At 45.8% G+C, this 12,769-nt stretch overlaps 1 protein-coding gene across 1 annotated transcript in view; it reads right to left on the bottom strand.

Annotated features, from left to right (window-relative positions):
- Positions 1 to 2,047: 2,047 nt before the first annotated feature.
- The window catches only part of Asb13 (ankyrin repeat and SOCS box containing 13), an 18,419-nt gene continuing 7,697 nt past the window's right edge, over positions 2,048 to 12,769 (bottom strand). Inside the window, exons 2-6 of the mRNA XM_021215844.2 lie at positions 11,026 to 11,213; positions 9,656 to 9,806; positions 8,226 to 8,360; positions 4,234 to 4,425; positions 2,048 to 3,606 (exon numbers count right to left, since the gene is read on the bottom strand). Of these exons, the coding sequence (XP_021071503.1) occupies positions 3,479 to 3,606; positions 4,234 to 4,425; positions 8,226 to 8,360; positions 9,656 to 9,806; positions 11,026 to 11,213 (794 nt within the window). The 3' untranslated portion in view covers positions 2,048 to 3,478. The remainder of the gene's footprint in view (positions 3,607 to 4,233; positions 4,426 to 8,225; positions 8,361 to 9,655; positions 9,807 to 11,025; positions 11,214 to 12,769) is intronic.

The raw sequence follows: 12,769 nt of genomic DNA, 5'->3' as shown, positions 1-12,769 counted from the left end.
GCCTTTTCGGTCTGGCTGGCGTGGCCTGGCTCACACGACTTTCGGCTCCTCTGGAGAAGAACCACAGCAGAGCAGGCTTGTCCTATGGGCGGGCGACCGCGTGGAGTCCCTGTGGATTATCTCTTGGCTCCATGTTTCTCTGTTGGGCCCCGGGATCTGAGCGAGTTGCTGTGCCAAACTGGAGGTTTTTAAACTAAATTCAGCCATTTACAACTAGGGCATTTCATACATTACTTCATGGGCTTTCCTTACCATCTACACGCACAGCTTGGTTTTCATAGCTATCTGGGGGCCACAGGCAGCGCAGCGAGTGCAGCCTCTGCAGTGAGCCCCAGCAGCGGGAGGCAGGCAGCTTTACAGCAGTTGGGGGGGGGGGGAATTCCTTCTGAGGCTATGTGTTCTTTACTGTATGTGTGTGTCTCTGTGTGTCTCTGTGTGTGTTGAATGTGTGTGTTGAATGTGTGGTGTGTGTGTGATGTTTTATGTATGTGTAATGTGTGTGTTGAATGTGTGTGTGATGTGTGTATAATGTGTGGTGAGTGTGTGTGTGTATGGTGAGTGTATGTGTATGGTGAGTGTGTACAGTATGTATGGTGTGTTTATGTGAATGTATGTGTGGTTATATGTATGGGTGTGTGTGTATGTGCTATGTGTGTGTGGTATGTATGTATGTGATATAGGGGATGTGTGTGATATGGTGTGTATGTGTGATTTGTGTGGTGTGTGGGTATGTGTGTGTGATGTGTGGATATTTAAGTGTGGTGAATGTGTTTGGTATGTGTATAGTGTGTGGATGTGGATTTGGTAAGTGTGAGTATGCTGCGTGTGGTATGTGTATGTGTGGTATGTGTGTGTATGCATGCAGTGCACACGCATGCAGTACACACGCATGCAGTGGGGTGGTAGTGTGTGGTGATAAGCCTAAAGTGCCCCTCATGCATGGAAGGCATATAGTTATGGTTGCTCTCTGGTTTTGCTCACATTTGCAGATCTTACACCTGTATAACTCATTCTCATTCACCTTGGGAGGGTGTCATATATTTCAGGGGGTACACCACACAGGGGGGTGCATACATGTGTGGTGAGTGGTGTGTGGTATGTATATGAGGAGGGGAGGGGAGGGACCCTGTGGGGGAGGTAGTGCATGTGGGGTGTGTGCGGGGTATGTGTGTGTATGTGTGTGTGTGTGTGTGTGTGTGTGTGTGTGTGTGTGTATTGAGACAGGGTCTTATGATGTAATATTGACTGTATAGTCTGGCTTCAAACTCCTAGAGTTTTACCATGTTCAGCTAGTTTTATATTTTTTAATATGCTCTTTATTGCATATATTACAAATGTCTTCTCCAACCTGTCAACTGAACTTGAATTGAGTTTCAAGATATCAACAGTACCCCAATGAAATATATGGCACCCCCCAAGGTCTGGAGAGAATGAGTTATACAAGTGTAAGATCTGCAAACATCAACAAAACCAGAGAGCAATTATAACCATATGCCTTTCCTACATGAGGAGTACTCTTATCAAAGCATCCTTTAATCACCTATCTTCAGCCCCGCAAAAGCCTAGGACAGGATAATGGCTCTCATCCCTCACCTGTAGGTTAAAGAGATTAACCAATGGTAACGGTCAAGATCAATTGTGTGATCTAAGCCTGACCTGTTACCCCAACTTTATACCTGAGACAATTCGGGCCCAGAGAAGCAAAGAAACTTTTTTTATCATCATAGCCCTGCTTAATAATGGACATGGGAGTCAGGTGTTGTGGTACACGCCTTAATCCCAGTGCTCAGGAGGCAGAGGCAGGCAGATCTCTTTGAGTTCAAAGCCAACCTGGTTTAAAGTGAGTTCCCAGACATCTAGAGCTACATAGTGAGACCCTTTCTCAAAAGAAGAAAGGAAAAGCAAGCGTGGACAAGGACCCAAAAATCCTAGTCATCAGGAGCCTAGGACAGGAAGTGACTTCTCTCATCTCACACAGTATGAAGCCTGTCCTGGTATAACTGTCCCCAAAAATGAGACACAAAGACAAACTTCATCCAACCACTTTTATTGGACAATGATGATGAGAGAACCTTATTCTATACCAAAAGATATAACAGGTGGGCTGTTATGGGGTTTTATTGCTAGAGGCAAGATTCTGTTACAAAGGTGAAAGAGGCAGACTCCAGTGCCTTTCTGAAAATGATTGCTATTACTAATCCATGCAAAAACATGGATCCCCTCAGAACTTGTACCTAAGACGGACAGAAAGAAGGTGGCTTTTCTCAGTATAGAATGACCACTGGAAAATTCTCTAATTCTTTCTATTGTATGTGGGGTATTATCAGTATTGTTAAAAATATAGAATGTCAATCGGGAAAATTCAGTCTGAATGCAAGGCTTAGTATTTCACCCACAATGTACAGGACTCATTGTTATTACTATAGGAAGGAACTGTGTCCCCTTTTTCTGCCTTGGCTAAGGAATCTCATTCTCATCTGGATAAAGTTTTGCACTTTCATATTAGCTATTGTTTATATTGTTTTGCATTGCTCATTACAAATCTTGTTACAGCATATATATGAATGTATGTGTATATATTTATAGATACACATCTATATATAATCTAAAGGTTCTCCAACTTTTTTAAAGATTTTATTTTATTTATCTGTGTGTGTGTGTGTGTGTGTATGTGTGTGTGTGTGTGTGTGTGTACATACATGTCTGAGTGCTTGAGGAGGCAAGAAGAGGGTTTTGGATCCCTGGAGCTGAAGTGACGGGCCATCGTGAGCTGCCTTATGTGGGTTCTGGGAACTAAACTCTAGCCCCAAGCTATCTCTCCAGGCCCCAACATAAACTTTTTTAACAGATTTGAGTCCTAATATTGGAGATAGTCATTCCCCCCCCCCAAAAAAAAAACCACTACATGATGTGGGGGGTACAAACTCTGACCTGTAAAGCCCCTGAGTGATATACCTGGGTGTGGGTAGACCTTGGAAAGTGCCAGCTGCTGCCCCAGAAAAACAATCCAAGTGGCACGATGCCTGCAGCGTGGTGTCCCAGTCCACAGGCTCAAGGGCTTGGAACCTGATGCTTCTGTGGCATGGCACCCAGATAAAAACCATCGACATTAGCATTCTGAGTCCCCAGATTCCCCTGTGCACCTTGAACTGTCTCTATTTGAGGGTGGCCGGTGAAAAGAGAAACACGGAGAACTGAGCCCATCCTAGAGTGACTACATTTGTTCCAGAAGACTAGCAAGGGTTACAGCCACAACTGTGATGCTGGACACTGGCCTCCTGGTGCCTCAGAGATCTTCTCTGGGGTTCAGAAGAAGCTATCAAAAAGGACAACCAGAAGGAACACGAAGGAGCATCAACCAATCTACAGCGATGATAGTGTTTCAGAGAAACAGACAGAACTCTTTAAGGCCCAGGGCTAGGCACAGCAAGGTGATAACTGGGCCAGTCACCAGCCTTTCCGGCCCCCTGCCTGCAGCTCAGTTGTATGAAAGGTAGTCGATGAGCCGGGGAGGGATGTTTAACTTGGCCACTTTCTCTAGTCCTCGGACACCGGTGGCCTTCCTCAGGCTCACCCTGCAGAGCTGTGAGAGGCTAAGAGGTGTCTCTGGAGGAAAAGGATCAAGGAAATGCATGAGAAAGGTTTCTAGAAGAAGCACACCTTGTAGCCTGTGGAGGTAGAACTGGAAGAGCCCATGAGTTAGGATGGATCATATGTCATCTCTGAAAAGTCAGATAGCCAGGTGCCAGCTGCAAGAAGCCAGGCAATAACATCCCAGTGATATCCACAGGGGTTTCATCTCATGGGGTTGGGTCTTTAGAGACGGGGGTCTTTTGTTGTGTGGGAGGAGTCATTGGTTTGTTTTTGACACGGACTGCCTAGCAAATAGACTTAGCAAAGAACTGATTTGTGACTAAGTGGCCCATCTGTCACCCATCCAGCTAAGTCAGGCATGGGCAAAGGGTTTAATCCAGGGGAGGTGATAGCTGCTAGCTCATGAACTCTAGGCTCCTTTCCTCAGCGGACCCATAGGCTACAGGAACATAACAAGAACTGATGCTTCAGCACAAACAGTCCCCAGTACATCCTAGTGACTGAGGGCAGGAACTGAGACCTTAACTCAAAGCGGTCAGCATAAATTCAAGAACTAGCCAACTGGGGACCCAGGATGAATGATAGTGGTTCCTGGAAGCATGGGATATGGGAGTATCTGCACAACAGAACCTGGCTTACTTTCATAGTACTCAAAGCACTTGGCGGGGGCGCTGCTGCTCCACGTGTAGTCCGAGGGCTTCTTGCCCCGGTTGTCCCGGGCATAGATGTTGCCTCCAAACTCTATGAGCATCTCGATGAGGTCGACGTTCTTTACCTTGGCTGCATGATGAAGCGCAGTCTCGTGAAGTTTGGCTGCGTTCACGTTGGCCCCTGGAGAACCACAGCAGAGAATGTCTGTCACCAAGGGGAGCGCGTGGAACCAAGACTGACCTACACATCGCCCTTTGTCAGAGGGCAAAAGCAGTCTCCGCCCACAAAACAAAATAACAGACTCCACTGTAACGTCTCAAAATTCAAGATGAACACTTACTGTTTTCCTTATCAAAGTGAGGGATACATCATATATATAAGATATACAGCCGGGCAGTGGTCGCGTATGCCTTTAATCCCAGCATTTAGGAGGCAGAGGCAGGTAGATTTCTGAGTTCGAGGCCAGCCTGGTCTACAGAGTGAGTTCCAGGACAGCCAGAGCTACACAGAGAAACCCTGTCCATATATATATATATATATATATATATATATATATATATGACATAATATACATGATATATATACATATACACCATATGTGATATATCCCCAAAAAGCAACACACACACACACACACACACAGCAAAGTAAAAGGCTTCTCACAGGTTACATGTTTGTTCTGAGGAACCCTGTAGTCTGTTCTCATAGGTCCCTAGATTTCCAGAGGCTCATACTGTGGACACGGACACAGATGACACAACTGCTCAGACACAGGCATGTCAGGCTCAAAAACTAACTGGCTGGATAAAAGAATGAAAATTCCTTAAATATATTATTTTATATACTGGAAGAGATAAAGAAGAAACAGATAACTTGCTTAAAAGGTTAGCTGTGAACTCACTCCACTCCCCTCGTCTTCCTGGGGACATACAGAAAGATTCAAGGGATTAGAAGCTGGGTGGGTACAGTATTCTGAGTCCACAGCCCCTGCTATTCCTAGGTCTCCCATTCAGCTCTAACTGGGTCTGGCCTGGCTTAGCTTCTGAGATCAAACCAGAGCAGGCAATTCCAGGGCAATATGGCTAAATTGAGCATTTTAAAATACATTTAAAAAAAACAAAACAAAACAAAAAAAAAAGACAAGATGATCTAGCACAAGCGCGGTGAAGTGAGCTGGATCCCCAGAACCCACAAAGAGAAGGAAGGGAAGAGCCGACTCCCCAAAGCTGTCTGTCTGTCTTCCAACCGCCATGCGTGCACTATGGCATGCACACCTGAAACCATATGCATACAATTACAATAAATTTAAAAATTTAAGGTAAATGTTTAAAATTTTTAAATTTTGATCTAAAAAAAGGTCTATGTGAAATGTCCTTCTTGATACATAGCAATCACCAGTTCTATATAATGATTTTCTAAGGCCTCAGAGCTTGTTTGGAAGAAGATGTTAATGTCTTTGAAGTCTCCTCCTGAACCAGTAAAGAATTAATAGCTAACGATTAATAGGAAAAGATTAAAGTATTTTAAAGAAACCAAGCAAATATCTTAGCATCCACAAATTGCCCAAATTACAGTTTCAAGCCATGGTCATAAAATCAGAGCTATGCTGGCAATGTGCCAGTGTTTAGTGGTCATTTTAGGTGTTGGTTCCTTTGCTCCTAGCTGGAAAAACCCTACTTTCTGCTTTAAAATCTGCTTAATCCTCTAAAGGGATTAAGAGCTGTGTTATCCCTATAGCCACCATGTGATCCTGAGAGCACTCTTTCTGGTCTCCCTGGCAGAATCCAGAGACCTCAGACCACCAGGGACTGACCATTTCCTCCTAAAAGGAGAAGGCTTGAGTCACACACAGGAGCTACAGAGTGCCATGAAAAGGCAGTATTGAAAAACCCTGCCAACACTTCTATCACTCTCTTGCCTCAGATGGTTTTCTTTCAATACCTGCTGCTCACAGGAGTAAATATTTTTCAGATTGCTGTAATCATCAAACACAAACAATTTTTTTTGTTTTTTTTTTTTTGTTTGGTTGTTTGTTTTTCGAGACAGGGTTTCTCTGTGTAGCCCTGGCTGTCCTCGAACTCAGAAATCCGCCTGCCTCTGCCTCCTGAGTGCTGGGATTAAAGGCGTGCGCCACCACGCCCAGCTGGCTCCTGCCATCTTTAAAAAGATTCTTTTTGTTTTGTATCAATGTAACTTGGCAGAAGTGTTCACCTGGATTTCTTGTTTTTCTTCTGTATTAAAAGTCTGGTGTTCGTTTGGACAAAAATACATTCAGATTCAGCACACTCTCTCGTGTCTGGGTCTGTCTGTCAATTCTCGCCGACCCTTGCTCACCTACAGCCAGAAATAGGAGACCCAATAGAGGTTAGACTGTGGCGAGAGGGCAAGAGACCGCCAACACCAATAGACTTTTTGTTAGAAAGCTGGAGCAGTAGCAGAAGGAGAGGGGCCGGGCGTGGCTCACGCCTTTAATCCCAGCACTCGGGAAGCAGAAGCAGGCGGATTTCTGAGTTCGAGGCCAGCCTGGTCTACAAAGTGAGTTCTAGGACAGCCAGGACTATACAGAGAAACCCTGTCTTGAAAAACCAAAAAAAAAAAAAAAAAGGAGAGGGGAGGGAAGAATGTCGGGGGGAGGGACTTTGTGGCACAATGGTCATTTCGTGTCAGGGAGATGGTGAGACAACCGGCTCCTTATGGCCAATTCCATGCTTCAGAGAAAGAAGTCAAAGCTGGCTCATTACCAAAATCTTCCAAACAAAATAGGATTAGTGAGATTTGGAGTAAAACAGAAGCCAGAGAGGTGAGGACTGACCTACCACACCCTAGCGCATAGCTGAAAACGGTCACAAACCTGGGCTATCGGCACAAGTGACTCAGTGCCCAGGAACATGGGCTCTGCCAAGAAGATGGAAGTGTAAATAACCCTCATCTGCTACCTCTGGATGCTTCCAGAAGGAGTTTAAATATTTACTGTTAGTGACCAGGTGAAAAGTCACTTAACCATAGCAAGTGGACTTGGATCCCGCCCGCTCTCTTCCTCTGCAAACACGGTCTGATTCCTTAACTCAACATCTCTACCTACAAAAAGAAAAGGCGCAGCCACCTCTTCGTCCATCGGTGGAGTACAGTGTGACAGTATGACCACTTCGTATATGGCATAGATCCGCCAGCAGGGCCAGGACATTCGACAGCACTACACAAGCACCTGCCGCATGTTTTCTGGGAGATGTGGAATGTGGCTGTCTTAGGTTCTCCAACAGGTTCATGGCTCAGCCTCAGTGGTTTAGAATCTCAGTGATTTTGTAAAGCTTATGTGAGTCCACAGGACTAGGCTATTTCTGCTTCTATACAGGATGGAAATATTTCACAGTGAAAAAGTACACAATGAAAAAGTTGGGGTGGGGTGAGGAGACAGACCCACCCATCGCTTCAGAGTCGTACTATCCCTTTCCCTCTAAATTTGACAAAGCTGGATTATACGGATAAGACCTAGTTTAAGCCAGTGGAGTGTCAGGGGAGTTACACTGGTGACGCTTGGAAAGGAGACTTCACTCTTCTGAAAAAGCTACCAAAGAGCCTTAAAGTGTAATGTGCTGACCGACTGAGAAATGCTGTTCTCACAACTGCCTATAACTCCAGCTCCAGGGACCTAATACCCTCATCTAGACTCTGCAGCCACCCATATACATCTCTCTCTCTCTCTCTTTCCCTCTTACACACACACACACACACAGATAAGTAATCAGATGCATTTATTGAGCAGTGACTGTATACCAAGCATTATAAAAACATTATTGAGAATACTCCCAACACATGGGAAAATAGGTTTTACTTTTCCAGTTTCCTAGACACAGAGGCCAAGGTCTCCCTGTGAAGTGGAAGAACCTGTCTATCTGCTTCTGCTATCCAGCCATCTGCTAGCATGGCGCAGGTAAGTTTTACACACAGGTAAATAGTAGCTTGGGCAAATAGCAGCATACCTGCATTGAGCAACACTTTGACACAGTCCAAATGCTCCCGGGCACAGGCAACATGTAAAGGCGTCCCGAAATGGCAATCGTGGGCTTCCAGGTTGGCCCCAACGTCAATAAGAAGCCTCACGCATTCAGAACTCCCTTGAAATAAGTGGGGGGAAAGATGAAGATGTTCATGAATACACACACTGGAAATGGTAGCCATGACGAACAGCAGTTGAGAAGGTGGCCCTTCAAGAAACCAAGGGGAAAGAGCTATATCTCGATATACGAAGTGGCTGGTAACTCTTCATGGCCCTAAGAGAATCCAAAGGCATCTCCCTTTTCCCCTCAGGAATTCTTAGCCCACTTGGCCTGCATGGAAAAGGCTCATGGCCACTTTCCTGCTGAGGACAGAAGATATCAAAAACCACTTGGACACAAGTGGAGCAAAGAACATCCTGACCCTCATCTCCAAGTCCCCCTGCACCATGTCTGGGGAGCATCCAGGCTGCAGAAAACACGTGGCTGCTGGCATCCCAGCCAGTCTGCTGGATGAAGGGAACTTTCTCTGGCATTCTCGCGATGCAAGTCCCCCCAGCACCTCTCCTGCTTTTTTCCTGTTCTGTCAGGGCAGATTTGGATCAAGATTTGGGCCCTCTTCTCTTCGAAAAGAGTGCCCACATCCCCAAACAACCTGACATCATTATACTATCGCTGACATTGAGGTTTTTGACCTATATCTCTTCTTTTGTGGGGTTCCCCCCCCCCTTAGGGGACCATAAGGAGAAGTATCCCAAAATAAAAAGTATGGTCGGTTCACCATAGTTTAGGAGGAGAATATGCCACCTACCTCACAAATATTCATAAAAACGTCTTTAAGATCCACACCTCAGAATTCTCTGGGCTGCCCATACTTTGGGCTGACCCATTCCAGTCTCTCTGTGGAGTATTTGTTCTCAATTAGCTTCGATAAGTGAACTTCTCCTTAAACTATTTATGTCTCTTGACTGAATTATTTTCTTCAAGGAGACCAGAACCAGGGCTGGTGAGATGGCTCAGCAATTAAGAGCACTGATTGTTCTTCTGAAGGTCCTGAGTTCAAATCCCAGCAACCACATGGTGGCTCACAACCATCCGAAATGAGATCTGAAGTCCTCTTCTGGTGTGTCTGAAGACAGCTACAGTGCACTTACACATAACACTAACTAAATCTTTGGGCTGGAGTGAGCAGAAGTCCTGAGTTCAATTCCCAGCATCCACATGATGGCTCAGAACCATCTGTACAGCTACAGTGTACTCATATACATAAGATAAATAAATCTTTAACGGAAAAACAAAGGGAGACAAGAACCAAGAGATTCTACTGGTGACTCCTGGTATCTATACAGACCTCCTCCTTTGGGCTCTTAGCACTTTGTACTTGGGTAATTTTGGTCCCTAACACATGGACTCACCGCTCATGCAGGCCTCGTGTAGCGGGGATGCCGTGTACAGAGGAGGGTTGACTTTCGCCCCATAGGACAGCAAGAGCTTCACACACTCGATGCTGCCTGAGGCACAGGCATCACAAAGAGGGGTGCTGCCGTCAATGTTGCGTGCATCCACCTCAAACAACAGAAGAAGCAGATGTCAAAGGGTTAGGCAAAGGAGTGCGATGACACTTTGTAATCTTTACGCAGGTCCATCTTTGCAAAGATAATGTCTTAAAATTATCAGTCCCCTGGCCCACAACAAGCCATGGGAGAAAGTTCAGAGAGAAAGGTGCATCGATTGGGGTAGGAATGTAGGAGCCTCCTAAATACAGATATCTCTCATTGGAGGGTCTCTTCCCACTCAGGGCGGGATAAAACTCTTTCTCACCCTCACTACCACCCCCAAGCAAATAATAAACATAGGGCAGAAAAGAGAACCTGAAGCTGGAGAAGCAAGTTTCAAGATGGATTTTAAGTTGAGCTTTGACTCAATGGAAATGTTAGAGACTGCTTAGCATGCCTCATGGAAAACCATAGGCCAGGAAGAAGCCAACGCCCTAAACTGGAAAGACACACTTAGAATTTATCCGAATTAGGCTTCTGTGTGGGTTCACACTGAAAACTGTGACATTTGTTCCATCCCAAGCTTCGGGGAAAGGTAGATGGTGTGCTGTGTTCACTCTGCCATCACCTGGTGGGCTCAGAGACCAGAGCCCTGTGTTCTCCATAGGCCCAGGGGGCAGCGAAGATGGTGCTAAGCAGGCAGATAGCCTGCAGAAGGAAAACCACCAACAGCAAAGTCGACCTGTGCTGTGAATGTGCACACTAGCGAGGGCACCCAGGTCAGAAGTTTGTTTGGTTACCTTTTTTCTCTGCCTCACCCCAGTGGTTATGCCAGCATCTCACACTGTATATCCGGGAGTTAAGAACTCTGTTTGTTAAACCTACACAGCGATGCCTTCCTTCTACACTTGTTAAAGCAACAGGCTACCTTTTGGCACTGACTTGTCATTTAATAAAAAGGACAACTAGTCGACCTCCTTAAAGCGAACAAACACAACCAAACCTACGCAGCAGCTGTTCAGCCCGGGGCCCAGGCAATCACAGAAGCGTTTACCTGGTTATCTCAGGGCAGAGCCGTGCTAAACAACTTTGCTAAAAGTGCCCCATCCATGAACCTGCTCCGGTCAACAGCAACCATCCCACCTCCTCCCATGACTTTCAGCACCCTAAGCAGCCTGTCTACCCACATCCTTGTGCACCTTACAGTCTTCTTTAGTGCACTCCTGAGCCTGTCCCACCAATTCCCAGAGCTGCCACTAGGTGGCTGTCAATGCTGAATGGTCACCCACCTGGGCACCAGCTGCTAGCAGCAGCTGCACACACTGGGCCTGGCCCTGAAGACTCGCTGCATGAAGGGGTGTGATCGAGTCCACAGTGACTTGGTTAACACAGGCTCCACTGTCAATCAGCTGCTGAAGCTGCAGGCTCTCACCCCGCTGAGCCGCCTCATGCACGGGCGTGCGCTCCACCCAGAAACCTAAAGAGGAAACAATCCTTACTAAGACCCTCCTGCTTCCATCAAAACAAAGGAATCCACCTGAGGCTCCCGAGGTCCATTGGCAGCCGAGACACCACATGTAATCACGTAATTGGTCCCAATGCTCTTATTAAAATCCATAAGCAATCCCCACTAGCTAGAGGGTGGAGCTCAAAGTTCTTGCTAGGGCATATAAGGGTGTCTGTACTATGAATCTGACTCATACTGTGAGCCAATCTCTCGCCCCTGGTCTCTTACAGCTATATGCCTTATAGCTCATTGCTGCACCCAGCAGTTCCACGCGTGTATGGAACTTACATACTCTGTATGTTGTACCTTACCAAAAGGGAAGTGCCCCATAAGTAGCAATATACAGTTTGAGGAGATAGTGAAAAGTAGCTAATTATCAACTTAAAAAGTCAATGTGAGAGGTGAAAACCCCCAAGTAAGAGAAGTTTCATGAAACCTTTAAAGAAGATAAGGTAAATCTTAGGTTTATGTTGGGGTGGTGGGGAGAGAAAAGGAAGAGAGTAGAAAAGTCCACTAGAACCAGATTGTCCCTGAGGTGGAGCTAACATATCCTGTGCAGTTCTTTCCAGATAGCCTTTCAGCAGCTTATCTACCTTGAATCAGCATTCTCCACATCCATATGAAAAGATTTGTAAGACGCGATAATAGACTACTTAGTCAGGGGCAAAGCCAATGCAACAACAGCTCAAAACAGGACAACGGTGGCAACGGAAGACCATTCCCAGTGATGGGAATTCAGAAGCAAAATCTCCCAAGTACCTGGGCAAGTACATGGAAGTACCACAGAGGTCGCAGGTCAAACTTGGCTTACTTAGTATTGTGTTCCCAGCACGTAGTAAAGACACATGGTTTATGGCTGAACAAAGTTGCTTTTGTTCACCTGGACGCTAGATGATTGGATGAATGGATGAATGGATGAATGAATAGATGGATGAATGGATGGAATTGGTGAAATGAATTATAATTGTAGAAAATATACAAATTGAAACAGACAACCAGAGCCAGGCGTGGTGGCGTATGCCTTTAATCCCAACATTCGGGAGGCAGAGGCAGGCGGATTTCTGAGTTCGAGGCCAGCCTGGTCTACAAAATGAGTTCCGGGATAGCCAGGGCTACACAGAGATACCCTGTCTTGAAATAACAAAAAAAGAAAAAGACAACCAATTTTTTTCTTTATATGATCTATCTTAAGAAGAAATACAGTTACCAGTAACCACATTTTCCAGTAGAACAAGTATTGGCTGCAATAGTATGAGCAGCGATAAGACAGAAATCAGAAGCAGCAAATGTAATAGCCAAAAGTAGAGGCAAAGGAAGCAGAGGAGAAACAGGAAGAGAAGCAGGAGGAGGAACAGGAGGAGGAGACGTGGGAGATGTTTCAGTCCATCAAAGGGCACAATTAACAGAGTTAAAAGATAATACATAGCCAGGCGTGGTGGTGCACGCCTTTAATCCCAGCACTCGGGAGGCAGAGGCAGGCGGATTTCTGAGTTCGAGGCCAGCCTGGTCTACAAAGTGAGTTCCAG

The sequence above is a fragment of the Mus pahari genome, chromosome 16, assembly GCF_900095145.1.
Source record: "Mus pahari chromosome 16, PAHARI_EIJ_v1.1, whole genome shotgun sequence".
NCBI lineage: Eukaryota > Metazoa > Chordata > Mammalia > Rodentia > Muridae > Mus > Mus pahari.
This window is presented reverse-complemented; position numbering and strand designations above follow the sequence as displayed.